The 27975-nt window shown below is 41.1% G+C and overlaps 1 protein-coding gene across 4 annotated transcripts in view; it reads right to left on the bottom strand.

The window, feature by feature from the left end:
* Window positions 1-2106: 2106 nt before the first annotated feature.
* nphs1 (NPHS1 adhesion molecule, nephrin) overlaps window positions 2107-27975 on the bottom strand; it is a 42330-nt gene continuing 16461 nt past the window's right edge. For 2 of the 4 annotated variants that reach the window (XM_058646740.1, XM_058646741.1), the window contains 26 exons: window positions 22319-22444; window positions 21217-21298; window positions 19557-19660; window positions 17425-17546; window positions 17067-17238; window positions 15712-15869; window positions 14798-14939; window positions 14341-14465; window positions 14082-14250; window positions 13364-13493; window positions 12887-13059; window positions 12061-12201; window positions 11359-11499; window positions 9824-9945; window positions 9064-9226; window positions 8797-8953; window positions 8307-8458; window positions 6048-6159; window positions 5762-5943; window positions 5591-5641; window positions 5160-5282; window positions 4579-4627; window positions 4163-4295; window positions 3405-3483; window positions 3062-3225; window positions 2107-2931 (listed from right to left, as the gene is read on the bottom strand). In XM_058646740.1, the coding sequence (XP_058502723.1) occupies window positions 2839-2931; window positions 3062-3225; window positions 3405-3483; window positions 4163-4295; window positions 4579-4627; window positions 5160-5282; window positions 5591-5641; window positions 5762-5943; window positions 6048-6159; window positions 8307-8458; window positions 8797-8953; window positions 9064-9226; window positions 9824-9945; window positions 11359-11499; window positions 12061-12201; window positions 12887-13059; window positions 13364-13493; window positions 14082-14250; window positions 14341-14465; window positions 14798-14939; window positions 15712-15869; window positions 17067-17238; window positions 17425-17546; window positions 19557-19660; window positions 21217-21298; window positions 22319-22444 (3365 nt within the window). In that variant the 3' untranslated portion in view covers window positions 2107-2838. The remainder of the gene's footprint in view (window positions 2932-3061; window positions 3226-3404; window positions 3484-4162; window positions 4296-4578; window positions 4628-5159; window positions 5283-5590; window positions 5642-5761; window positions 5944-6047; window positions 6160-8306; window positions 8459-8796; window positions 8954-9063; window positions 9227-9823; window positions 9946-11358; window positions 11500-12060; window positions 12202-12886; window positions 13060-13363; window positions 13494-14081; window positions 14251-14340; window positions 14466-14797; window positions 14940-15711; window positions 15870-17066; window positions 17239-17424; window positions 17547-19556; window positions 19661-21216; window positions 21299-22318; window positions 22445-27975) is intronic. The other 2 variants (XM_058646742.1, XM_058646744.1) reach the window with 2 other exon arrangements.

A 27975-nucleotide genomic window follows, 5' to 3' on the forward strand; every position in this document is an offset into this window, starting at 1 on the left:
CACAGACAGTCACACTACGAGATGCAGCCAAAAAATATTAGAGGAAGAGCAAACTATTTATAAATGCAACACAAACAACTATGTATATCTTTTTCCAGTAATAATAAATACCCCAACATCAATCCAACATATCAATGTCATTTACTGAGACATTGATACGATCCATTTTTCGCATAAAATGTTTTTATGAGACATTTCAATGTTTTGTTTACATAGGCCGTATGAGCAGATAAAGTGAATGTCAGACATGTAGATGTGTCCACAGTCTCATTAAAGCAATAAAGTTCAATTACATTTTTTTTTTTTACCAGGGACAGAAATGGGCAGAAGTTGAAATTTGTACACTATTCATTGCATTTTTATCGACTGCTGTTGTACTTACACAGTAACAGTGGAGAGCAAATTACATTGTCATTGCTACCAACAGGAGAGAGGAGCCAGACAATTTGTCACAATAACTGGCAGTAAAATCATATTTCCACTTTCTGAAACCTGTGGTCCTTTTTAATTTAACTTGAAAAGTTCACATGAAAAAATAACAACAGAATAATAAGAGTTGAGAGCAATGATATGACAAGGATGTGAAGGTTCTCAGTCATGACAGAGTTAGAGAAAATTCTAGCACAACATAAAGTGAAAAAAGGTTTGTATTCAATCCTGTATTAAACGAAATAATACAAATCAAGAGTGGAGTAAAATAAGGAAATCAAATGATCTTATTTGTTTCCAGTTGGCATAATAGCGCACTCATACAGCGTGTTATGTTTGAGCTTATTATGAACACAACATATCAAAAGGTTCACGAGGCAAATGAGGAAAAATAGACGTCGTCTACCAGCACTGAGTTGTCGAGCCTTCAGTTTAGCAGATTACTGCTCCTGCCTGAGCTGAGGCAATGCATCATGAGCAGTCTTTGGTATGAACACAGCAGTCAACTTGACAGGAACTTAAACAATTGCTCAGTAATGAGACAAACATACCTTGACAGCTCATGATGGAGAATAGTAAACCTAATTGAGAGAACGCAGTCTGGTGAAACATTTAGATTTATCTGCTGGCAGTCAGGCCCCATTGAGAAAACAGAATTTTGTACCTTAGACAAATGTGTGTACAATAACAACTCAATCAGCATACATCACCTCTCAAACACTGCAATTAAATGTTTTCAAATCAGTGATAACACAACAGCAGGGAACTGGCGTGGTCCAGCAAAACAGCAGCTCATAAAGCATTGTTCCTTTGGACGAGATGTGAGGAGTCCATGCAAATACACAGAAAACGCTTTACTCACAGTGTGGGAAAATAGCACTCTGTGTTGTCAAGATGTAATGTCAATGGAAGCAACTCTCTGCACATCATCAATACACATGCAGCAATCAGCCACAACATTACAACCACTGATTTGTTTTAATTCTGAAAATGTCCCCTAATTGTAACAGAATTCTTCCTCTCTCGTGTTACTTTATTATCTGTCCGAACTATGCCATTTTTTGTGAGGGTTTTTGTTTTTTGTGCCCACAAAAATTGAAGGAAATTGAAGGATTGAAGGAAGCAACGTCTGCAGCCTAAATCAAGTTTTGAAAAAAGATAATCAAATAGAGACTAATGGCGATGACATAGCCCGTGGAGAGATAAATGCAGGCCTCTGAGCTTTGCTGTCAATTAATCTTAAATATAAAAGATGTTGTGTGTTGTAGTAACACTGTGAGCTTGGTTATTTAACCTAATTGTTGTTTTTATCTTTTCACGTAGAAGTAAATGTGTTGCAATTCCCATGAAGTGGATTTCACAGTCACTTTTCTGTGGTTTCGTTTTTAGATAAACAATAGAGTGAGTGTTGCCGCTGACATAATGGTCAAAATAGATACTGTATAATATATATACATTATTAATAAACAGTTTACTTTTAGCCACATTTGTAGTGGAGTTCTTTGAATTGGCTCTACTTCGATTGAAAGGATTCAGCTTCTAACTACTTATGCCGTTTTTATTTTTATACTTATGTTCAATTTTATCTTATATTTCTTTTATATATTACTATAAATGCCGTCTTAAAATATGTCCAACCATCGGAAAAACACTTGAAAACATTGCAAGAGTACAGGGTTACAATCTCTGATGACATTATAGTCATTGTAATATATTTCTTACATATAGCACTTTTAATTAAACAACTTTGGTTTTAACAAACAAACATGATCACTATTGTCATTCCACAGATGTGGAGTCAAAGCTGAACTCCTTTACTTGAACAACAGAGACAGTCAAAACTAACATGGCTTTCCTCTCTCACACAGATTGACTGAGCTGACGTTCAATTTGAGAGAAAACAGGATTAGAGTTAGCTCCTGCTGCAGTTACAGCTTTACCTCCCTAAGACATTATTATGCTAAACACTACTCCGTGCAATCCTGTTGTAGGGATTTCCATGGACTCACTTGTGAGGTATGAGGAGAAAGGACAGGCCACTGTTGTCATGCTGTCATCTGGGAAAACATTTGTTGTTGGTGCATTTTCTCACTCTTAAGTGGTTCATGTCTAACTATAAGACAAAGCAGGGAGGGGAGTAATGATCAAGACTTGGCTCCAAGAAAGAGGGTAAAGGTGAAACAACAAAGTATGGTCCAGAGAGGACGGCATGAGAGGGAAATGAGCTTGATTTCATGACGTTGTTAAGGTGATGAAACGATCCCCCTCGATTGCCTAGGCCGTTTTATTTAAGACAGTTCCTGTTCTAGTCTTTGCACATGATAATTCAAGATCAGTAGTAAATATGTGGAATACAACTTAATAATCAACGACTCGTACCTAGCATTTCCTTCCCAATCATTCTAGATTCTAGACTAACTCGCCTCGTAGTTCAAAGGGAAGATCGGAATCTCTCCGTGGTTGTTGAACATCGCCAAACTCCCTGACTCTCGCAGCACCCTGCTAAGAGACAGATAGCATCTCATTTACTATTAAATAGCACATAATACATCACTTTTATGTCTACGAATAATGTAATTAATGTATTATTAAGCAGGAGCCCTCATCATAGATTGTGCTTTTGTTTACAGACCTGAAGGTTGGTTGGTGATCTCCAATTGTTCCATTGATAAGGCACTGTGCGGTCAACCAAGGGCACAGGGGACGGAGACGAAGCCAGGATGTCCTGGTACAGACCCCCGAGTCTTACGTCTTCATACACATGGCTGTGAGAGTCCACTGGCAGGTGGCTAGCATCTTGAAGAGTGAATGGAAACACAGCAACCAAACAATGAAATACTTGAATTAATGATCATACTGCAATAATGAACAGTCGTATTACAGACATATTTCCTGATTGGCTCAGGCTTCCTCATGTATCGGACATGACGTATTCACTGTGGCCTTGTTTGCTGTGAGGTGTATTTAAGTCTCACCGTGTCTGCGCATTTCCTCAGGGTGTGGGCTGAGAGCTGGCACATAGTCAGTGGTGGGGAAATAATAATGGGAACCTTCCTGAGATCCGTGAAACAGGAGAAATAGCATCAGATCCACTTTGACGTTAGATAACTTCAGAGAAATTACAGCTCCACATGTTTTACTGCAGAGCAGAGTTATTTGCATTCAATTATTGGAGGGCTCTATTTAGGCAAATTGTTTTCCAACTTGACTCCAGACATATATATAACCATGCAGGTTTAATTTTATTTGCCTTGCTTTATATATATATATATATCTCAGATATATATATCTCGGAGACATGTGGGATGGATATCGCCCTCTTTTCCAACACAGAAGTGAACAGACTTAATTGGAACTACTAAAGAATACGGAAGATAAAGTCACTATAAAAAGGGCAGACATTTAAAGTCATCAAGATATAGAGTCAAGGTCAGTGTTTTTGGTAACTTGCCTCAACCAAACCACACATTTCCGTTCTAGTTTTAATTAAAGATGAGATAAATCCTTCGTTGGAGGTGATGTGAGGTTTTTATTACATCCAGTCCTAACAGCACAATGTTTTATCTCATTCATCCGCTTTCTTCAAGGTTCAAATTCCTTGTTGGCCTTTTAAAAGTACAACAATGAGTATCTGAATGCTCATTGTGAAGTACTGATCTGTGTTCCTCTTCTGTGCAAATGAAAAGCTTTCAATAGTTTCATTTTCTATTTTCTAACCCTTTCATATTCTTACCGCTGCGTAGCTCTCGTAGACATTGCCGTCTGCTTCGGATCCAGACTCGACAAGGAGGGTGCGCTGGGCTGCAGCGTTGATCTTTTCTCTGCTCTCATACTTATTGGACGTGTTTACAGTTGACTGACTGGACCTGCATCGAGAATTCAGATTTTTGCTATCGTCTCAGTTAATTTCACAACACAAGTCTTAATCCCTAATAAGAACCAACAGAGTTTAATATCTGCATACAAGTCCTTAATATGAATGTTTCATGTGGTACATATACATCAGGATTCTGGTAACGCTTGGCGGACTATTTAAGTAGCTGGGTGAGGCAATGGACGAGGCTTTTGACTGGATTGTGCGTGTGTGTGTGTGTGTGTGTGTGTGTGCATATACGTCTCTATTATTTGTACTGCAGGGCTTGAATTTACCCTTCTTCTTCATTCTCCTTCCCATCCAATACACTGCCTCCTCCACCCCCTGCAGGGGGGAAAGAATCAGCAGGGAAGAGAGCTGGTGTTAGGATATTAGAACTTGAAGAGAGGAGTGACAACTCATAAGCAGTGGAATTGATCACAGCGATAAAAAGGTCAGGGTGGATGTATGTAAGAACCAGAAAGGGCAGAGGAATGTAAGGAATGGAAAATAACAGCTTTAGACGAGGGACTTGAAAGTCAGACAAAAGAACAAGTAGAAAGCAACAGAATCAGAGATATAACTAATTACGAGATCAATGATACAGACCGGAAACAACAGTTTTGAAAGATGACTGTGGAGGTGTAGAAGCTCAGACAATGAGCAGAGGGAGAGGACACAGGATGCATGGACAGGAAGAGGGACATGGAGAGATTAGAGCGTAAGAGGCTCAGCTGAGAGTTGCGTCATGGTCCAAAAAGGTTGCTTCCACATTTTCTTGGACAATCAGGACATTTATAATGAGAGTGACGACAGAAGACATGCGATAAAGAATGAATGAACGATCTGCAGATGCTTCAAATGTTCATGTTGTTACCTTTCTGGAGTCTCCTCTTTTTCCACCTCTGTCCAAAGAAACAACCAAGTGAATTCAACACCAGCAGGACTCCAAACACCACTGTGAACACTACAGTTAGATGAGCTGGAAGTCCTCTGGTACCTAGTTCACACAAAATTAGGAGCATTAGTTCAGTGCATAACAATGAAAGTGATATTGAAATTCAGGTGGATAAAACGTAAATGAGACAAACCCCACTGCTCACTGAACTGTCTTTACTGATTAAACCTAACAGCGGGTATGAAAGTATTGGTGGGCACCATGACAACCGTTACTCTGGTAAAGCAAACATTAACAGCCTTGGAGGTGCATACATTACCATGATTTAGCCAAATGAAGCTAGGTGCTGTGCAAACAGCAATTACCAAATGCCCTTAACAGCTTTTTCAGAGAATTGTGATTTAACTTACCGTGTGGGACTGAGTCATCACCTGCTGAAGTTTCCTCTAGTTCTGGCCTCTCTGTAAAGAAAGTACATGGATAACAAAAAACAAAAAACTTTTGATAATGGCAAGTTTGTGATACAAAATGTACAAAAGTTAAGTGATTTTAGTGTCAAGCTAGGGTTACTCCAAACTGACCCTTGGTGGTGATGGTCAGTACTGCATTGTTGTCGGCATAGTCGCTCTCTCCCATTGCATTGAGGGAATTGACAGAAAAATAGTAGGTGGTAACAGGCTGCAGCCCAGTGACAGAGAAGCTTGTTGCTGTGGGAGGAAAGACGTCCACGTACAGGTAACTGAAAGACTGATCCCACCGGTATCTGTCAACCAAAAGGCATGGTGAGGTGCAATTCCTTGATTGTGAAATAAGATTAGATAGTCCTTGGGGTCATTCTTAAACCAGTGTATTTTCTTTACACCTCACCGTGTACGAAATCTTTGCTGCAAACCTCCATTGAAGCCAGGGATCCACTCCAGAGTGACCGAGTCATGGGTAACACTGACTTGGCGAAAGGAGAAGGGAGGATCTGGGCGACCTTGTGAGAAAAAGGGACGTGGAAAAAGCAAATGTCCTTTTGATTTTGTGAGAGCAGATGACTTTGGCAAGCCACTATTTGGACAAGTTCTGGCTGCTAAGAAACTGAGACATGAGGCAGTAGATAGCTGAGTGTTTTTATCTGCTATCTTTGAAATAACACATAGAGCTCTGCCGCCCTATAGGATTGTGACTTCCCCAAGTCTTTGCTCTCTGATTTGGAGCCGTTATAAAAGGACAAGTTGATGTAATGAAATGTTAGCTGGCGTTTGTCTTTTCTTCAAGCACAAGAGGTGCCTTTACAATCCTGTCTATTCATATGTAGGACTTTGGTTTAGTTTAGTTAAAAAAATCTCATCAGATGACAAAACAGAAGAACTGTCCAAAATCATTTCTCTCAGGGTCGATTTGACCAGTGTTTGTGTCTCAAACCTGTGGTTTTTCCACAGGTTTCCAAAAATAACTTCAGTGGTTTTTACTAATACATTAGTCGTGATCTGCTTTTTTTCTTAGAGCTTTATATTTTGACTGGTTTGTGCAATGATGAGCGAAGCCTCTTCATTATTATTAATATTGTGAAAAGAGATCAAAGGACACAAACCAGGCCTTCAGTCTGACACAAGGCGCTGCTTCACTCAGGGGTAGTAAAGCAAAAATGGATTTGTTTGCATTTGGAGCGTGGAATAAATGAAGGGTAGTTTTGAGGGCAGAGGGAAAGATAGTCAAGGAGAGATGGAAGAGAGTCGGTACTTGAGCAGCTACATAACAGGGGGCTGCTCTCCTCATCTCTGGGCTGCAGCCCAGTTTCCAGAGTAAATAATTCCCACTATCAGCTCCTCTCGTAAGATTCCAGGGCAAAAGGGTCAGTCTCATTTGGATCTCGTCTCGTTCAAATCCAAAAAGCACCAGGAGAAAAACTCCTTCCTCTTGGGCTCTAAAATGATAAGGTAGCATATAAAATTTATTATCACTGCATCAGATTAATTGTGAATATTCACAGCACTAAAAAATGACTTCGGAAAACGGGGCCAAAATGGGATTGTATTTTATGGTTCATATAGTAAACATTAAATGGGTCCAATGATGGCTGTGGGCCTTTGCTTAGAGCAGAACTGTGTTGATAAAGGAGGTGGTGCATGGGTACACTGGTAGCTTGCAGGCGGAGTGTTAGAACGCTGGGAGAGCAAAGCCTATCACTGCAGCATTATCTGAGCGAGACTTGACATAGTGCTATAGGCTCAATGATAAGGTGGAGATAGTGAAATGGAATAAGTCTCTTAAAAGGATGACACTCAGGAGCAACAACTTCCTCCTGTTCACAGAATGTGGCATGTAAACGCACACCAGTGTTATGTTGCTGGAAAAGGCTTCTCAACCTTAAACATTTGAAACCATAATTAAACATTAGAAACCAAGAAAATTAATCTACTGCCACATTTATGACGTGTATAATCTCTACATGTTGTGCGCCAGACTTTTGCCATGTTATTCATTTAAGGTTACCGTAGGTTAGTTTTGACCAGGAAAAATACAGAACCACACAGAGCTGTTTACAACACGCTGAGCTTTGAGAGCAAATAATAAACATTTGATTCTTAGATTCGGTTTAGCTCACCAACTTGATATTGGGTTTACATCCTTCCTCTTATTTTTGCTGGCCAGAAGTGAAGCAAGTATGAGCCACTAGCCAGATAAGCAGAATCATTTCTAGACATCTTGTGATCTCTTAGAACATAAGGCACAATATCATCAAAAGCTCCACATGTGGTGATTGTGAACTAAACTGAATGATTAAGAATGAAATGAGAAACTCATGGCACTAAATAATAAAATAATTAAAACACAAATACAGTATGTGGAGGAAAAAAGGCTGAACAACAGAACATCGACAAAGATATTGTACACAGAGCCTTAGTAACCCAAGCACACACACCCACACACACTCAAACTGGTTATTCCTATGCCTGTGAAGTACAACTCATTGATATAATGCATTTACTCCAACCTTAAGCATCGCAATTAAATGCCTAACCACAACGATTACTCTAATTTTAATGTGTATTCAGGTTGGGAGTCCCCACTGGTATATAAAACAAGCCACCACACACACACACATATACACACACAAATGAGTGCATGTTTAAATACTTGTGCTGACGAGCTGGATGTTTAGTTTATCTTCCCCAAGAGAGTTGCGAGCAGTGCAGCTGAAGACAGCATAGTCATGAGCTGCGCTCACATTTACGACTCGAACCGTGCTGGTGTGGAAGGAGCCCTCCCTCACAGTCCGTTCCTCATACCTACAGCACACACACACACACACACACACACACACACTGTGAGCAGGCGACAGCAGGGATTGTGATGTCCTGCAGATTGCACTAGTTCACCCAATTTCACACATCAAAGAAGCGTTAAACAGGTATTTGCATAGTGAAGAGCAAAGTATAAAACGCACTAAATCCGGATTTAGTGGTGAAATAGCAGGAAATAGCATGAGAATATATTATAATATCGTAGGGCCTAATCTAATTGTGAGGATTCATCAGTATGTAACCAAATGCTGACAGTGGCACAGGAGTGAACATAATCGCAAGAGTAGAATGTGAAAAAAAAAAAATAATGTCTGCTTTCAGACCTTGGGTTTGCAAAGTCCATGGGTACGCCCTTTTTTTCCCAAGAGAAGTCGATTTGAGGAATACCCTCTGCCTGACACACCACAGCAGCCGTAGTGGTGCCATCCCCTCGACTTGCTACCTTCCTCCACTGAGGTCCTTTCTGAAGCTCTGGTTTGACTACACAAGAGGAACAGCATGGAGGTTATTCATGCAGGAACAATGTGCACATGAATGAAGTGACCTAAAAATGTGTGCATGTTTCCTCCTGATACTAAATATACTCTCACATTGCACTACCAGATGCACATCTACACTGGCAGGGGGTGCTATGCCATTGTTGGCTGTGCACTGGTAGAAACCAGCGTGAGCCCGAGTCACATCATGGATGGTCAGAAGGCCCGTTTTATCTTCCTGAGTCTCTTCTCCCATCTCCACCTCCTCCTCTTCTCCCTATGGAAGACAGAGCAAGTGAATGGATAAAGCAGAGGACAGCAGCTATTGCTCAACACTCAATACACCCCTCCGGGGTGAGTGTTGGAGTTTGTGGGCTGTTCCAGAGCAAGACAGGTAGACAGTAAAGGAGAGTTGAGCCAGAGACCATCTGGGATTGTGATGGGGAGGGTAGATGCACCAGGGGAACAAACTCTGATGACAGAGAAGAATAATGCCAGGGTTAAAGAGCCACAGGGGAGGAGAAATGGAGATGCTGTGCAGGTTGAATGTGGGAGACACTGTTGCCAAAGGGTGGGTTAGATCAGAGAAGACATCAGTAGATACAGAGACCAAGTCGCAGTGACAAAAGTGCCCTTTAGTCACACAACAGTAATCAAAGCCATTTTTCTGGATTTGGAGTGTGCAGCAGGAAGAGCTGGTGTGGATGTGTGGTTCGAGGCGATGAAATATGGTGCATCTATGCATTAAAAAGGGCCTTTGATGAATGGTTAGAAGAGATAAAATAATAGAAAGGAAGCCAGATAAATTAAATATAATTTAGAGGATGATTGCCTTTAGGTGTACCATGTGTGTGTGTGTGTGTGTAATTCTCACCAGCCACTTCCAGGAGAACATGTCAGATATAATGGGGTTGGCATCAGCCTTACACATCAGGTCTGCTGTTCCCCCCATATTCACAAACACAGGGCTTTTTACCGCCTTGACACCGGGAGCATCTAAGAGTAAGAAGAAGGGGACAAAGTTGCAGCAGGACCAAAAATTAATATGTCAACCTGGGGCAAATATTTTTGCCAACCCATTAAACACAACAGACATGCTGCACTGCTAAAATTAGACCGATACTTGTTTTTCTTTGAACTTTTTCATAACCCCATCTTAATTGGCCTCTCTGTCTTAGATACAAGGCTATTAACCCCTCTATATGTTGAAACATTACAGATAGATTGGCTACTAAACCAAATCTTGGCCCTGTGACCCCACAAGGGCCTCCATTGGAGTTTGGACTAAGGCAAACCTCTCTCCATATATCCACATTTGTCTTTGTTCGCCTCAAACTTTTAATACTTCTCATGGGTGCCATGTACTTACAGCAATAAGGCCATTAGAGCGTGCTTGTCTTAACCTATGTTCACACTTGAAGAACAGTGGTAACAAGCAGTAAAAGAAAAACACTGACCTCCGGGATGACAGGATGCACCCATGTTCGCTCTCTAACCAAATGTGACATTGTTAAGTGGGCTACACCATCACCCATAAAAGCTACTACAATCCTCCATACATAATGAATACCTACAACTGTCAAGCCCAGTCATGTCAGAGTGGTACAATCCATTAGGTGTGTACCGAGGGCCTTGGTGCAACAAGGCAGACCTACATTTTCAACACTTCCATTATTAAATCATCAGATTCGGAGCAGATGGCCTACTGCTCGAGGCTAGACCTGGAGCGATGGAGGGGGGGGGGGGGTGCAAGGCCTGCATTGAGGTCTAATGAAGGAGACATCTTTACGTGGTAGGAGCTCAAAGTCAATGTTGTTGTCTGGGTCTGTCCACGTATTTGGATCAGATTTAGATCTGTTCAGAAACATTCTGTTGGGAGGCTACAGATTCAAAGTCCAGTACACAAATCAGCCAAGTATTAGAGAGAAGTTCTGTCCATCCATATCTTAAGGAAAACAGCATTTGCACAGAGATTAATTGATTACTGAGTGGTGACCCACATGACTTTGAAATACCTGCTACATTAATTATGAATGTACTGCAGGAGGGTAAAAATAAAGAAAATATACTGTTTTTACTGTGTTTTTTCCCCTCCCATTTATTTATCAAATTTTTTTTTTACATATATATATATATATATATATATATATATATATATATATATATATATAATTTCACTGCCTTAAAAGCATTATATAATCATCAAACTAGTTTTTAAATGTAACTAAAATATATTAAACACACACAAGTTATCATGCCACTTACCTTTAAGACAAGTAAAATAAGCATATTTTTATCTTTACTCTGGCACCCTGGCACATCTGAACACATGAGTGGGTAGACAGTCTGTGTGTGTGTGTGTGTGTGTGTGTGTGTCCTTTCATTAATTCTGTATGTGCAGGATCTTACACTGAACATCCAGCATGATGGAGATTTGGTTGACACCCTCATGATTTGCACACTCAACGGTGTAAACACCAGCGTCTTTTCTCGTTACGTTGTTGATCATCAGTGAGTGCTCGTCTGACCAGTGGTAGCGCAGATTCCCCTCTTCACAAACACACACACACACACACACGCACACAACAGTGAAATTAAGTATTCATTACATGCTCATCAACCGCATGTCCTCTGGCCACTGGACTCTAAGTGACATCTAATCCTGCATTATTGATTGGCTGCGCTGAATTCCCACATCAAGCCAACAAAAGGCTACATCAGAGACACCTCCTGTACCACAACAGTCAGAATATAATAAGTGGGTTTTCTATATTCAGGGTGTAGCCTTTTTATGGTGGCAGTGGTGGTTTGGGGAGCGTATGATGGAGCTAAAAGAGAAACTGAAAAATAAAGTGGTTGCTGCAGGACCGTGATGACACCGGCCTGGAGGAGAAGCCAGCTTTAGAACCATTGTGTTGTATGCAGGCAGACAGCGATCCTCATTTAGACTGCATACATTAGAGCCATAATGAGATTCACATTTGGCAGAGTCCCATGCTGGCTAACCTGCCATGTTTTATTCAGACCCTGCACGGCAGAGCTGAGTGCTTACTTGCTGGCTCAGCTCAACTAGGACCTGGTTTATAGAGCCATCACATAGCCCCAGATCACCTTTGACCAGCTTCTGTTTGCGGTGCAGCCAATTGCAGGAGACCTCCTCTGGGTTAGCTGAGACCAGCAATGGGATGGTTATGGTGTCGTCCTCCAGCACCTGGACCTGTGTTGGCTGGTGAGGGCTGAACTCTGGAGGGTCTGGTGCACAAATAACAGCCACTGTGAGTTGGATTTATTGTAAGAATACTGTACATGAAACTCAGCCACACAGAATGAGAGGAAAGAGCAAAAGCGTGCATCAAGAGACACAAACATGTTGAGCATGAGAAAAGTACGAGACACTAATGAGAGTCAAATCAGTAAAAAGTTGAGATCCCCGCCAATAATGCCACATCTAACCACCTTCACACACAGTAAGGCAAGGTGGGAGTGAGGCAGTGTGGGAGTGAGAGGGACAAGCATTAAAATGACGAGTGACAGTAATGTTGTCCAACTGCAGTCCCGCACAAACACACACTGACAATCCTTCATGCTCATACACAGCACCAGGCTTTGAAACAGTGGCAGGCTGCTGCCTGTGAAATGGCATCAAAGACAAACATGGCTATGCAGCAAAGCAAAGGCACAATTAGGACACGCTACTGCAGAGCTCAACAGACCAACAAATCACAACAAAGCTTTCCAGTGAACACAACACACACACACACTATTTACTGACAATTCTGTGCATAAGCATCACAACATAGCAGCCTATATCTGAAGCATTATAGATTATTATGCATTGGTTAAGATTTACACAAACTACATCTCCTGGTCACTTAACAAGTAGAGAGTACAAAACAAACAAATGGAGAAAGATGGAAACAATTCAACCTCTACTTACATAGAACATTAAGTTTGAGAAATGTGTTGGCCCCCTCAGCGAGCACAGGGCTGTTGGCCTGGCAAATGACCCTCTGGTTGTGATGCTCTGATGTCAGATTCAGGGATAATGAACTGCGCACTGAAACACCACCATACTGAGCCTTCACGGGTGGCTGTTCCACTCCTGGGAACCTAGCACACAAATTCCATTCAGTAAATCCAGGGGAATTACATTAAGATGCAACTAAACATAACAGTATCATATCTAAATTGAATGCAATTAAATCACACGCAATGATAATAGGTCAACAAATATCCCAATACATCAAGCTCAAATAGTGAGTGATTCCCCTTAAAGACTTGAAACCAATGAGGTTCACAGTTCACCAAACAATCCTGCATTTTACCACGTTTAAAAAGATAAACATCAGTTACTCAGATTCATTCTGAGTGAATTATCCAAACAAATGTGCTTCGAGCATGCGCATTAACAAACCTTTGAGTGCCCAGGCTCCAGAGGATGTTGGCCTTGGGGTTACTGCTTCCAGCCTGGCACTCCAGAGTGAGCATCTCGCCTCGACGCAGCTCCTCCTGTGTGGTTGTGATCTTCATACTCACTGCTGTGTCTGCAGAACCGAGGAGTTCATCAGAATAAAAAAAGAATATTGATTCGTAAGATAGTTGTAGCTGCACGTCTGTGTGAATAGGCTTATGTCAAACTGATCTTCTATGGCAGCTTAGTTACACTTAGGGCTGTGTATTGGCAAGAATCTGGCAATATGATACGTGTGATATACAGGGATGACACTAGGCTATAATATATTGCTATATACTGGGAGACTATACGCAAGGTGATACATTTTGATGCCCCAAACGCTCTCCCCAAGAGTCTATTTTGAGAAAAACTATCATCGTAAAAATAACAATGTTATATGCATAAACAATATACAGCTTTCTTTGTCTAGTAGAGGAGTGGAAGAAGGGGGAGAGAATGAAATGACCATAAGCCTGCTGCTAAATAATGGACAGAGGCTTGAATACAACACAAAAGCACCATCAAGAATATTTCCATATTGATACAGCACTTCAAAAGAATCAATACAACATCACACCATGAAATATAGTGATAAAATAATGTAATCGTGTTTCTTACACACCTACTTACAGGAATAAAGGTTGTGTTATCTGCGTGTTAAAGTGGCAGTCTAACTTACAGTAGACCATCAGTTTAGTATAAGCAGAGATGGTCTTCTTTGCTTCATTTGTGGCATCACAGCGGTAGTCCGCCATGTTGTCACTTGCCGTGAGGACCAGGACGAGGTCTCGAGCCACGCCCCGATCAAAGGACATTTGCCTCTGCATATGAGACACTTTGTTTCCATCCTAAATGAGGAAGGACAGTAAACTGAAAACTGTGTGTACTCCAGACATATCAACACTGACGTACATAAGGAAATGCGTAAAAACACCAACCTTGAACCACGTCAGTGTACCAGTAGGATTCCCTCCAGTGGAGAAGCAGGTGAGACGGACTTTGGTCCCAGCATGGAGTGGGACATCTTGAGAGGGTGCATCAAGCCATACCTTTTGAGGAGGATCTGTGGATGATCGCAACTGTTTGAAACATCAAATAACCTTTTTTTTTTTTTTTAACCCTACATGTTAAGCTGGCTAGTTGTCTATACAACACTGAAAATCAGCAGTCTCAAAAAATAAACTGGGTAAAACCAGTACCAGCTAGAGTGAAGAATTGGAGTTTGAGAACACAATATGAAAAAGCAGTTGCTCAATCTGTGTCAAGGATTACATTTTTTAAAAGAGAAATTACCATTGATCGTGTCCTGAATTGCACAGTACAAACAAAAGTGAATTCTCCTTTTTTTTTATGCTGGTTGTGTTTTTCAAAGAAAGTACAGATACGTTCACTTACAAAAGACACTGAGCTTGGCTGTCTGGGTCTTAGAGAAATGTGTGCCTTTGTTGAAGGCCTCACAGGTTAGCATGAGCCCATCCTCCTCCCTGGAGACCTGGTGGGTCATGTTGGCAGTGGTCGTCATCCCACCATTTACTCCCTACAGACACACACAAAGAACATATGACACTTCAGTCAGGGGACGGACGGCCTTTGACTGTGGAGTTCTCAGTCTTAGAAAAACAACCCACAATGGTTTGTCTTGGCGAATACAGATGGAAAATTAGCTGCAACAATAACTGATGTGGTCGTATGTGATAAATAAACATATTCATCCAACACGCCTGCTGCTTAAATTACGCAAAGCCTCATTTTGCACCTGCCCAACAGTGGTCATGCCTATGCAGCACATCTGGTTATTAAAGCTATTATAGTGTTGATTACTGTAAAAGCCACAGTCAGAAAGACTAACAGACGTGCTGAACAGAGGTGTCAGTCTTCATTAACCTCACACTGTTTCAGATGCATTAAAGCTCACACACAGCACACGGAGTGCTTTGTGTAAGATCAAATGAAAATGCGGCTGCCAGACGAATAAAGAGCTTGTTTAATAACACTCATCTTCTGTGTCAGCTTGTATTCACTTTGATCTTATTAACATACACAAAAGAGGAGAGAGGCAACAGAACACTCTTTTTTTGGAATCATCACCTGATTTATTTGCAAAGCTGCAGCAGATCGTTTCAGAGACTCATACCATTTTCTTTCACCTGCCAAGGTTCTCATGAGGTCAAAATTTAGACCGAGGTAGGCAGCTGAATAGTTTTTTTTGGAAGGCTAGACTGAAAAACAGTTCTTGTTCCTTGAAACACTAACTTATTCACAAAATTGACCAGACCAGCATGAACAACAATCATAGTCTATATACTCACCTTCTGTATAGTGACAACAGTGTTGTTGAGCTCCTTGTAGCCCAGCCACCAGCGAATCTGGACAGGGGGATTGCTGGAAGAGGCGTAGCAGCACAGATCCAACTCTTGTCCTTCAACGGCCTCGACTGAGCCAGAAAGAATCACCTTTTCGGGTTCAACTGATATATTTGCACACACACACACACACACACACACACGCAGAGAAATCTGTATGAATATCATGAAAAGCTCATTCAACAGCTCCCTATTCTGATCACAGTGGAAGTGTGACTATTTTTGGATGAAAAACATGGAGCTGAATCAAAGGTGAGGAAAGAAAATCACTTTGAGTGGCAACACGTTTTCTCTGGAGGCTTTCAATGCGGTCTCTAAAGTCTGCTTTGTTTTAGCCACGGGGGAGACGTTACAATAACTACAGGCTAAGTGATACAGCATCACAAAGCCTCGAGGGGAATACAAAGCCTGGGGACGGAGCTGGCAGACATGGGGAAGGAGGGGTCATGTATGTAAATCCTTTACATATTTGTGTCTATCACGCGAGACACAGACTGGGATGCTGAAACTCCATAGCTGCCGTAAACTAAGAGAGGCACATTCATACTACACCGGTGAGACATATTCTGTGCCCTCCAGCTTCTCCCAATGCCTAAAGCGCAGTCAGGCAGTCAGTGGCTCATTTCAACATCCCTGAATGGATGACTGGGAGGCATGGCACCCGCTCTTGTTGGGGGGCTTGATGAGTAAAGGAGGAGCACTTCAGTGACTTCAGCCACTTTTCATTGTCTGAGCAAGAGATTTCCTACTCAATTAATTCAGATCGTAAGTACATGGCGTAGGTGCACCGATCCCAAAGAATTCAAAGCTTACATTGACTTACTGTTTATTGTATGGCTCTGTAGTGGAAATCAGGCTATTGTTAGACTCAGTGCACCAAAGCTGCTGAATATTAATTCTTATTTGTTTTATTGTTGCTGAAACAAACATTTTATATTCAGAGAGAAAAGTATAATCTATTAACCATGGGCATGGTGTAGGCTTTCCTGCCTTAGGAGTGTGCATTGAAGCAATTCAGCTAAATTAGTGAAGCTGCTATGAAAAAGCTTGCAGCGATACTAATCTGGAGGCATTTGGAAATATGGGCTGCAGCCATTAAACCCATTAGTTTCATTAATATTATTAGCATTAGAATTTATGCTGGGACAGCAAAATAATTGGTTTTGGAGGTAAGTCTTATTATACTCTTCTGCCTCATTCCCATAGCCTTCAGAGTCTAATCTGCGTGTGGGACATGTGTATGTGCACATGCATGCATGTACTCCAGTTCGGCGTACAATAGGAGGATTATTTTCACTCACAGAGCACGGTGAATTTGCGGTGGACAGAGAGAGGTGACAGAGACACCAGATTGACACTCTCACAGCACAGTTCTGCCTGGTTATCAGCAGGGGTGATCTTCAGGTAGAGGACACTGCTGGACTTCTGCGCCACAATGTCCTCCTCCCAAGTCTTGGAAAGAACTTCTCCATTCTTACACAGAAAGTAAGTATGTGAAACTCAGAAATGCTGAAAAATGCCTGAATATATGCAGACTCCCATATGATGTTGTTAGAACAGAGGACAGAAGCTGCACACAGGGGCCACTAAAATGCATAATGTTTTTGAGCGTGACAGTGAATCACAAAGGTTCCTTAACAGATGGTGCACAGGATTTACCTTGGTCCAGTGGAGAGTGGCTAGGGGGTTTCCACCATGAGACACACACTCCAGTATGAGCACTCTTCCTGCTTTGACCTCGTCTGTCTCCAGGCCCACAATAACTGGAGGGTGAGGTGGGTCTGCCGGGAAATGAGAGACGAAAATAAAAATGGGCTTGACAAAGGGAAATAACATAGAGAGCAATAGAACCCTGAGCGGGAGAAGATGTACGGGAGGAAAAGGAATGTAGTAACCCGGGGAAATAGAGTTGTGGAATGACGAGCAATGGGATAAAAAAAAAAAAAAACCCTGCACTGCAATGAGCACACTCTTGACAATTGATTAGGGAGCATCCCTATTTGCTGAGACAGGGCCAATAAATTGGGCACATTTAACATGACTGTGTGGATAAGAGGTCCGGATCTGATGAAAGCATTAAGTATTAAAGGAGCAGCGAACTGGATACAGTCCATAAAGCAAAATAACAGATGTTCAAACAGTAATAAGGTAACGTGAAATATGAATAAATTACAGCCTCCTTGAATAAAATATATGCAGTAAAATAAATTAGGAGGACGGGCCTTTGTTATTGCTGCAATCAGTTTCATGGAGCAGGCTGCAGACCCAGGGCCAGCATGACAAATTGCCACCTTGCTAACAATCTGGCTGGCTGAAAATGGCCACCGCACTGGCTTTGATGGGCTGGGGTGCCGAGTAAGATTACAGCGGTGGTCCCCGAGTTCTGCCACATTAGCACTCAGTACAGAGTCTATGTTGTATATTACAGAGCAAGGAAAGGGAGAGTAAGGGAGGAGTGCTCACGGTTACTGGTGATTGTTAAAAGAGCAGCGGCAGCATCTAATGTGGAGGGGTATAGACACAGACAACATTACAGTGTGTGGATAATACAGCAGCCAGGCTGGAGGAAGTGCTGGCTGCTGGAGGTGTCAGCAGCCCTGCCTCACTTTAATCAACAACATGATTTAAGCCAGGGAGAAGCAAGTGGGTAGACTCTCGGGCCTAAGCAATCAATTACTTCAGCTGATCAACAGAGTAGAAAATACTAAACCTACTGTAGTAAACAGTAGCAGTGCTGAGACAGAGTGTTTGTGCGTTCAATAAAAGTCACATTCATTGTTGCCTTGTCAAATACTGTAAGAGGGAAAAAGGAGTGTCAAATGCAATGTGAGACAGAAGACAATATGTGCCATCTTGTCTTTGTTAACTTTATTACACAGTGACATAGTTTAAATATCAGTTTCAGCTGAGGAGCACAAAAGTTGCTGTATCAGTTTTGTATGTTTCCTAAATGTTAGTTATTCCTAGGAAATTCACAGTTTGAAGCCTCACTGGTCATTTATCTCAATGAATCTCTTGACAGCTTGTGCTTGTTTTTGTATAAAATAGGGACATGCAAACATTTTACAATTACTTTACGAAACAGTGAATCTAAACAAATTCAAATTTCATTGCAGGGCTGGTACTGTGAGGTCTCACAATCGCAGCCCCCTATTCATATCAAGTTATAATGGGAACTGGCCCATGACATCCTCTACCTGTAGCGAGATATAATATATCACATATAAATATATATGAGCTTGTTTTGCATTTGTATTACAGTGGTCCATGTTGTCATTTACTTATTTTTTTATTCCATTTGAATCAAAAATATGTTTTATTTTTATTGTCAATTCCATGTCATAACAAAAAACCCTAAAATGCTTTAACTTTGAAATTCTGTGAAATGTCATGGATATCATGATGGAATATTGTGATTTGATTTTTTTCATAAACCCTTCCACTTTTCTTTTTTTTTTTTATCAAAAGCACAGCCACCTCGTGACCAGAGAGGGCAGTCACCTCTGCTCTAGAGTAAGAAAACAGCCATGTCATATCAATCTGAGCCCACCAGGGGCAGCCTTGTGAAGTGGTCTTAAAAGTAGTTGTGAGTTTGCCTTCAGGTTGAATCTTTCCTCCTGGTCCACAAACACAGACTGATGACACAAGGCCGAATGGAGGCCCTCTGGGATGCCTGGGGTTGGGTTCCTGTGTGGTTGAGTGTGGTTGAGTGTGTTTGTGTATGTGAGTGGGTGTTTTCTCACAGAGAGGAGATGTTGACTGTCAGTTCACAGACAGATTGCCACACTTACAGAGTACGCTCATGGTCAACACGGTCCCCACAGGTCGTAAAAGGGCAGGGTTTTTGGCATAACACGCCAGCTGTCTCCCGTTGTCGGAACTCAGAGCGGCGACTCTTTGATAATGTAAGAGAAAAACAGAAGAGATCAGAAGGATACAAGAGAAATGTATATTAAGTCATTCAAAGTGCTTTAGCTCCAAACATGACATCATGGTTCTGTAACCAAGGGTGATTTTTTTTTTGCTGCCACTGTTGATGTAACATTATTTTTATCTGAAAATAGGCTCTGTCAAGCAATACTATCGGAGCCAACTGAGGAAGCATTTCAGTGTATAAACAGGCACACAGGGTCAACCAGGGCCATCGTACTGCTGAATGGCCAGGTTTCTTGAGCAGCAGAATTCCCTTCTAAAACATCCGTGGGCTCTTATTTGTGTTTTCAGTCACACACCAACTTGCTTGCAGCCGTCCCTCTTTACTAGTGCAATGTTGCTGTTGTCTGTGTCTCTTGACATAAATTAAATCACTTCCTGTGTGCAGTGCAAGAATGTCACAGGGTGACGCGAGAACAAAATACCACTATACTGAGAAACACACAAAGAGTTGTGGAGGGCTGATAAGCTTGATCAGCACTGTGCAAACTCATTTGACACAACAGAGACTTGTTTAAATTTAAAAGTTATGCACGATAAATTTAAGTGAAACTATAAATATACTGTCACCAAAATCCTACTGAGGAAATTTACTGCAACATCAACATGTATAAAGCATCTGATGTGCAGGGAATTTGTGCTTCACACAATAATTTTTCTCTCTCCTGTGAAATATCAGATAATACTTTTAAACAGTTATTTAAATGACACCATCTGAAAATAAAATGTGAGGAACTTGTAGCACTCTAGCAGCATCTAAAATGTGACAAAGCAAGCCAAACAAAGTTAGGAATCACCAGGGTTTCTTTTTTATTTTATTATCTGATCATGAAGCATAAGGACCTCAAAACTATACTTGAGTTTATGCTGTTACTTCCTCTCACTTTTAAGTCTGGTCACTTACAGGAGCCACATCACGATCCATTCAAACATGCACTTGATGGGATTTACTGTCAACTGAAAATCGACTAGAGCCTTATTTGCAGTGCATTTCTTCTGAGTCTTGTTCATTTTTCCAGTTTATATTCTCTGTATCAAATTACAGTACACTGTCAAATCGAACAATCACACACGGCCCACTGCTGTGTACACTCAGTGTGAATATGAGGAAGAAGCATCAATATCGCTTAAAACGTCTGGTTGTTCTGCAACTGAACTGAACAACACCGCAGCTCCTCCGTACCAATGTTATATCAGAGTATGACAAGAGGTTATTGTCTCTGACACAGTGGAGACGAGCAGGACTAAAAAAAATCTATGTTACTGTTTAATGCATAGGCACCTGGCGAACCAGTGAGGATAGGATCTGTCTTACTGCCGTAATGCAATTTTGTGCGTTTGACAGAAGCTAATTCAATTGTGCTGTTCCAAGTAACAGAAATTTATAGTGCTTACAAAGACGGAAGAAGAAAAAAACAGCGTTGTGAAAACGAGGAAGAAAAAGAAACAAAGGCAGACGTGGAGAGACGGAGCAGGTTGGTAAAGAAGAATGAGTCTGGCAGGTGGGCGAACACATACGTTACTTTAGCATGCGTGTTCAGGAGCTTATCCTTTGAGCCAGACATGGTGAAAGACTCCGCACCTGTCAGCTCAACTCCATCTAAAAGACACAATGGGGGAAGGTGCAGAACAGAGAATGTATATTTGTTCATGTGAAACAACAACACCATTGTTATTCTCATGTGGATTGGAAAATCCACTGAAATATAATAAATATGTGTACCTATGAGTGTGTGTGTTCCAGGTATTACTCATGTCATGAGGATATTACACAGTCACATTATGGGGACTTGTCTTTCTTATGGGGACATAAAGCAAATCCCCATTACAAAATTGTTACATTTATAAAGTTATGTTTTGTCACTGGTATCATAACAATGACCACCATTGTCTCAGCCGCAGCCTTCAAATTTAAATAAAATCAGTGAAATTACAAAATGACGACAAAATTGTACATTACAGTAATAATACAGTAAATGCATGGTAATAATTTGTAATAAGATAGTAATAGTAGGGTAATACCATCTTATTTCTATAGTAATTATGTAATAGCTTTGTAATAATGATGGAAATGTGTGGGGCATTAAGGAGGCTAGATTTCGACAATAGTTTGATCATTATCAATTCTAAATTACAAACATTTTCATATGAAGGTACTACACTGATGGCAAATAACATTATTTTTAATGGTATTTCCTCCCTATAAGACAAATATTATCATACTATTACTGTTATAACTGTCCTGCATTGTAGTCTTGCCATACTGTTTCATTTATTAAATTAAAAACAAACAACACTGTCATATTATATTACACCATAGCAGATATTAGTCTGTGTGTGTGTATCTGTGTGTGTGTGTGTGTGCGTGTGCGCACGCTTCAACCACAATACACTCAATTATAAAGCCTGCTCTTCTCAACTCTTCACTTTGTAGGAATTCACAGGAATTGACCATGAAATAAGACATCTTTATTAAACCCCAACCGTGTTTTTTAGCGTTTAAATATTCTTTTTGTGACCTATTGAGATCCTAGTATATTGGACAGACGGCAGCCCGTTGTTCCAGCTTGTAAGGCTGACCATCTCTGTCACATTTAGTGTAGATGAAAGGGTGACTCACCTTTATAAAGTGTGATTTCAGCCATGGGCTTTGCTTCAGGAGCAACACAGGCGACAGTGTACATTTTCCCAGCAATCCAAGGTGTTGTCGCCACGTCTCCTTCAAAGTACGGGGTGGATGGAGGAACTGTATGAGGCAAACAGAAGCTCCAGCTACATATTTATCACATTAGTAACCCTATATTTAACCCACTCATTTTGGGTAATGAAAGCTGCTTTAAGGATTTTCGCTTAAGCGGTGATATGACAATTAACACTTGTAACATTAAGGAGCGACTGGCGTGTCACGCTGCCAGCTTCAGAGTGATTTACAACGGCGAGGCTTGATGTTCTGTTGAGTAAGAATACAAATTGTGGACAAGAAGAGAATAACAGGATGAAACGGTGAGGAAACTGGTCCAGTGCTAATCTATCATGGCAAACACCAAACACTTCTCAGATCGCCACAAACTAAAATATGCTTTCTGGACTGATCAAAGCAGACTTTGCTTCTCTACTGCTCCACTCTAAAAACCTTTTATCTGATCATAAATAGGAATTTGATGGAAAAAACAAAAAGATTGCTTTTCACATAAAATTGTTTGGCAAGAAATCTGTCACCAACTAGTCATCAATCTGCTGATCTGTAAAACCTAATCATGCACAGACGACAAAAACCTCTCCTCATCTACCGTGCCAGCTTTTAGCCAGTGGGTGAGCCTCTAGAATTAGAAACTGCTTACTGTTAAGTTTGTTTTCCTTTCATCGGAGATCAAGTGTAAATGCTGCCCGAGTTCATAGACAGTACAAGGAGTTGGAAATTACAAATACTGTGTGCGTGTGAGAAGGTGTGTGTGTATGTGGGTGCATGAGAGAGAGAGGATGAAATAAAAGTCTATGGCAGAGAAATAAAGAAATAAAGGGATAAGGCAGGAATGAAAAGTAGAGGTGCTAAATCCTGACATTAATCCATTGCTAATGTGTGGGCAAACAGCTGGACCACAAGCAACCATACCAGCCAGTCATCAACCTCCCTTTCTCTCACTTTTGGCAAGTAAGATAAATTCACGGCCACTAGGAGGAGCTGTTGCTGTGTACAGAGTCACTTGTTGGCTCCAGCCTGCTATTGAGACAGATGAGATGTGGCTGCAGCTTCAAACTGATTTAAAAGAAGCAATTGAATCTGTGTGGACTGTGATGGGTTACCCAGAGCACTGCAGAGGCGCGCACTGCAATAATGAGATGCATTTGTTTGTTTTTTTTCCCCCCTTTCCCTGAGAAGATGACTGGGCCATGCATCTATTGACAGCCTCTGCACTCTCCATCTTCCCAGGCCTGCACGACTCACATAAGCACATCACTTGTTGTGCTGGAGAAGTGTCTAACAAATCCTAAAATAAGAATAATGATATGTTCGCAAATGAGGCAGGCAGGTATCTAATTTTTTTTCCTCGCTCGCTCATGCTGGCCCCATTCCTCTTATCTCTCATTCACTCCATCATCTCTCTCAGGCAGCCTGTACCCACCCCCCTCTCTCACCACGCTATCCTTCTTGACCACTGCAGTTAAACTGCAGAAGTGCGGGGGACGGTGTGTTCCAGCTTGGACTGGGAATTACAGCCCTCCATCCATCACATCCACTCAGGCATACCATGTGACCTAATCAGCCCAGTCAGGATGAACTAAGATGCACATACACATTTGTGCAAATGTGACAACAGGAAAACACACATTATGTTCAATTTACTAGACATGCACTCAGAGTAAAGAACAGGCAGCAAACATGCTGTTCACCCTAAGTAACTCTTTCTGCATCTTTTTTTGTCTACCTGCCCCTTTGCTTTATCATTTTGTGGGTTTCCTCCAAACTGTCTCTCCATTTTGCTTGTTATTAAGGTGCATATGCATATGAACTCAACAAAACACAGGCAAAGACTTGCTCCTGCCATTCAGATGAGAAACAACAACCAGCCGCAAAATTTGATTCATCAGACAAATACAGACGGACGGATGGATGGATAAAGCAGATAAGAAGCAGATTAACAGACACACATCAATATGTGTAAGCAGCTTTTTCCACATATCTTTCTCACTCACTCACTCACTCTCTCACACAGACATGCACACAACAACCTCTTTACTCCCTTGCACACAAACACCCAAAGATAAACTTGTGGCTACAGTGCATGCAGATTTGCACGCACAAAAAAACACTTACACAGGTGAGTGGATGAGGAGACACGCTGCATTTATCTCACTTCACTCCAAAAACAGACACCAGTGTGCGTCATGGGATACCAAGCTGATTCACAGCAAAGACAAAAAAAACGGAGATGGCCCACTATTTTAGTATTTCAGAGTTTTAAAAGGAGTAAAATTCTGAAATAAGAAAATAATGGAAACCATGAAGATCAGCCACAACTTTTTATTTTTAACTCTCTAAGACACAACCAAATTCAGATCTGGTATTAACATTCACCCTCTGAACACATCCAATGTGTCCTGAATTTATCTTCAGACCCAATCAGAAAACTCACATTCGGTGGTTTGGGGACATTTGTGGCCACATTTCTGAGCATGCTTGAACCATAGGCTGTTTATAAGAAATGGACATAAGCCTCTAGTTTGGTGCCTGTAGCCAACCCAGAACCCAAACAGGAATGGATCTGCTGATTGAAAAAACAAGTTTATTTGAATGAAAGTCTACGGGGAAATAACCTACTTCTCACATTATCAGTTGATTTAAAAGAGCATAATGTCAATTTTTGTCCAATTTTGAGGAAAAGAGATGATAAAGCATGAAAAATGTGTGGACACCTGTGCAATTGTCCAATAATTGCCTGGTTGCAGGTGACAGGAAGACTTCAGAGCAGGAGTTCTTTGAAACCCAAAGACTACATCCATTTTTTATATACATACATATACATAAATATACACATATATATATATATATATATATATATATATATATATATATATATATATATATATATACATATACATATATATATATATACATATACATATATATATACATATATATATATATACATATATATACATATATATACATATATATATATATAGTCTATGGCATGGACACAATCGGTTCTCAGAATGCATGTATGACCTCCCCCCCAGCTAATATTCTCTAACGCGCTGAAGTTTTTTTTTTTTCCCCAACACATTTTTTCTTTTTATAGTGGTTCATATTTCATGCCACAGCAGTGTGAGTAGCGCTTTATTCACACATCTCATTTTCATTTGCTCTACCTCTCACTTGAGCGCACGCACACACACACACACACACACACACACACACATATAGACACTGACATTCACACTCAATACATTGGCAACAGTTTGTTCCATCAGACTTGTTAAAACATAATTTTGTCCATGTGAAGAGACACCATTGGTGTGTATTAGCAGCACACCACACATGATCAAAGGAGACATGATGCACGTTAATGCCAGGTGTAAATAGTCATAGTTAGCACTTTCCGCTTGTGATCGGATCACACAAGACAGCTGTTATTACGAGGCCAAAAATTGATTGACATGATTTCCATGTCATATGTGCCTTAAAACATGCACATGTTTGCGCAGCTATTCTTCTTAGGATACTGAATTGACTTCTATTTCGTTGGGCCTAAACAAAGGGTTATCCCTAACCTTAGCCATAACCAGTTAATGCCTAACCTTAACCTAATCACAATTCAAATCTGAGCCCCAAACTTAAACAGTTCCTCAGAAATGGCATTCTGCTTCATTAAGGGCAAGGTTTTGCTCTCCATGAGGACTACTGGTCCTGATATGACATGGTGAGTGTTTATGCAGTAAAAGGTCCTAAAGAGAAAACAATACAAGTACACACATTGTAGGTCTCAGGTGTGTAAACTCTAGCAATGATAGCCTCTGTATCAGTGCTCTTTTTTCAGCTTTCCCTTCCTGTCTGTCTCCCCCTCGCTTCTCTTCTAAGGGAGGATTGGAGCAAGTGTCTGGGCCAGATATAAGACCCAACCCCACCCACCATCCTTCATCCACTCACACTCTCCTCCAAATCCTGGTGTCTTTTACTTTTTGTTTTGGGAGCAACAACAGTTAAACTTCTGTTCATCAGCCTCCATCTTCCAAATGACCCGTTATGCACACGCAAGGTCTGAACTGACAGTGTTTGATCGACCCTAATGATTTAAAGTAGTTAAGAACTCTTCAGAGTCTCACTATGCTCTGTAGCACAACTTCCCCTGCCTGATTGTTAGGACCATGATGCTACAACAATCAGTCTGGCACAGTAATATACACAGTGTCACACAAGTGGGTATATCACATCGTCCTCTGAATGGGTTTCATCTTGGGCAACTGTCACAACTTTTCTTGAACAAAGAAGAATAAAGCTACCATGTTCTGTGTTTCTTGTGCCCCCGTTTATAAGTTGTTCCATTATTCATAACAGGAAATCATAAAATGAAGGCTCATTATATACTCTTCAAGTGCTAAACTCATTAGCTACCACAAAACCTCACCACAGCCTTGGTTCCTAAAATGTCCTCTAACCTCCAACCAACACTGATAATAAGCTTACACCCACACACACACACACACACACACATTTCTTGAAGACCTAACTGTAACAACTGAATGGGTAAACTTCTAAAATCAGAACACATCAAATTACTGTTTTGAATATTTGCAGTAGGCATCTGTACAGGCATGCCACACAGCGAGGGAGAGAGATGTTCATTAACAGGATTAAATGCTATGGCTAATATTATAAACAGACATGGGATGTGTCAGGTATGTGACAGGCACAGCGCGGGGTAAGTTTTAGTGAAGGAGGGGGTTTCAGCAGGTTGTTATTGTCATGGATTACTCAGTGCCAGTTGATCTGCCTATTGCAGTAATCCCCTATCTAAGCCTTGCAGGAAAGCAAAAACACACAGGAGTTATGTTGCTCCAATGGGAATGTCTAGAAAACATCTCTTTGTAAGCTTATGGTTGAAGCTTATTGATATTTTGCCTTGGTCCTTGCTATTTACTGCCTGTGGTGACCCATCTTCAATTAGCCAGTCATTATGCCACTCCCTCTGACGTGAGAATCCAATTATATGACCAGCAATGTCTGTTTTTTTTCCCCCACATTTCTCCATTGTCTCCCACTGTATCTCCTCATAAAGAGTTTATAGTGTTTTGATTTGATGCAGGACTTGATGAGATATGCCCATGGTTGACTGGCCAGGGGTGTGGGGCCTTGGGAGCTGTAGTTCAATGATTGAGAAGTCCATGGGGAACTCATCAGAGACAGTACTCTTCAAAAGGATGCACAGTTTCTGGTCCCAGTTCAACACTAACAGGAAATTGAATTCATCAACTCATTATCAAGCCTCAGATTAGTCACGTATTTTAAATCAGTTGAGTTGGTGGGGTGGAACAAATGACCCTTTAGGACCAAGGCTGCAGAGTGCTTTTTAAAGTCAGTCACTACAAGCTTTGGCCTTTGCAGCAATACAGCTGCAACTGTCCATCTTAAACTGTTAACAGCTGGTAAGTGATCCCAGGACAGCGAACAAAAACACCAGCTGTGATGCACGATGAGGATTGTGATCTTAGCATGGCAGGAACACAGGGCAACATTAGGTTTCAGTCATGGTAAATATTACTGGTATGATTCACCAC

Source organism: Solea solea, chromosome 13 (genome assembly GCF_958295425.1).
Source record: "Solea solea chromosome 13, fSolSol10.1, whole genome shotgun sequence".
In the NCBI taxonomy this organism is placed as follows: Eukaryota; Metazoa; Chordata; class Actinopteri; order Pleuronectiformes; family Soleidae; genus Solea; species Solea solea.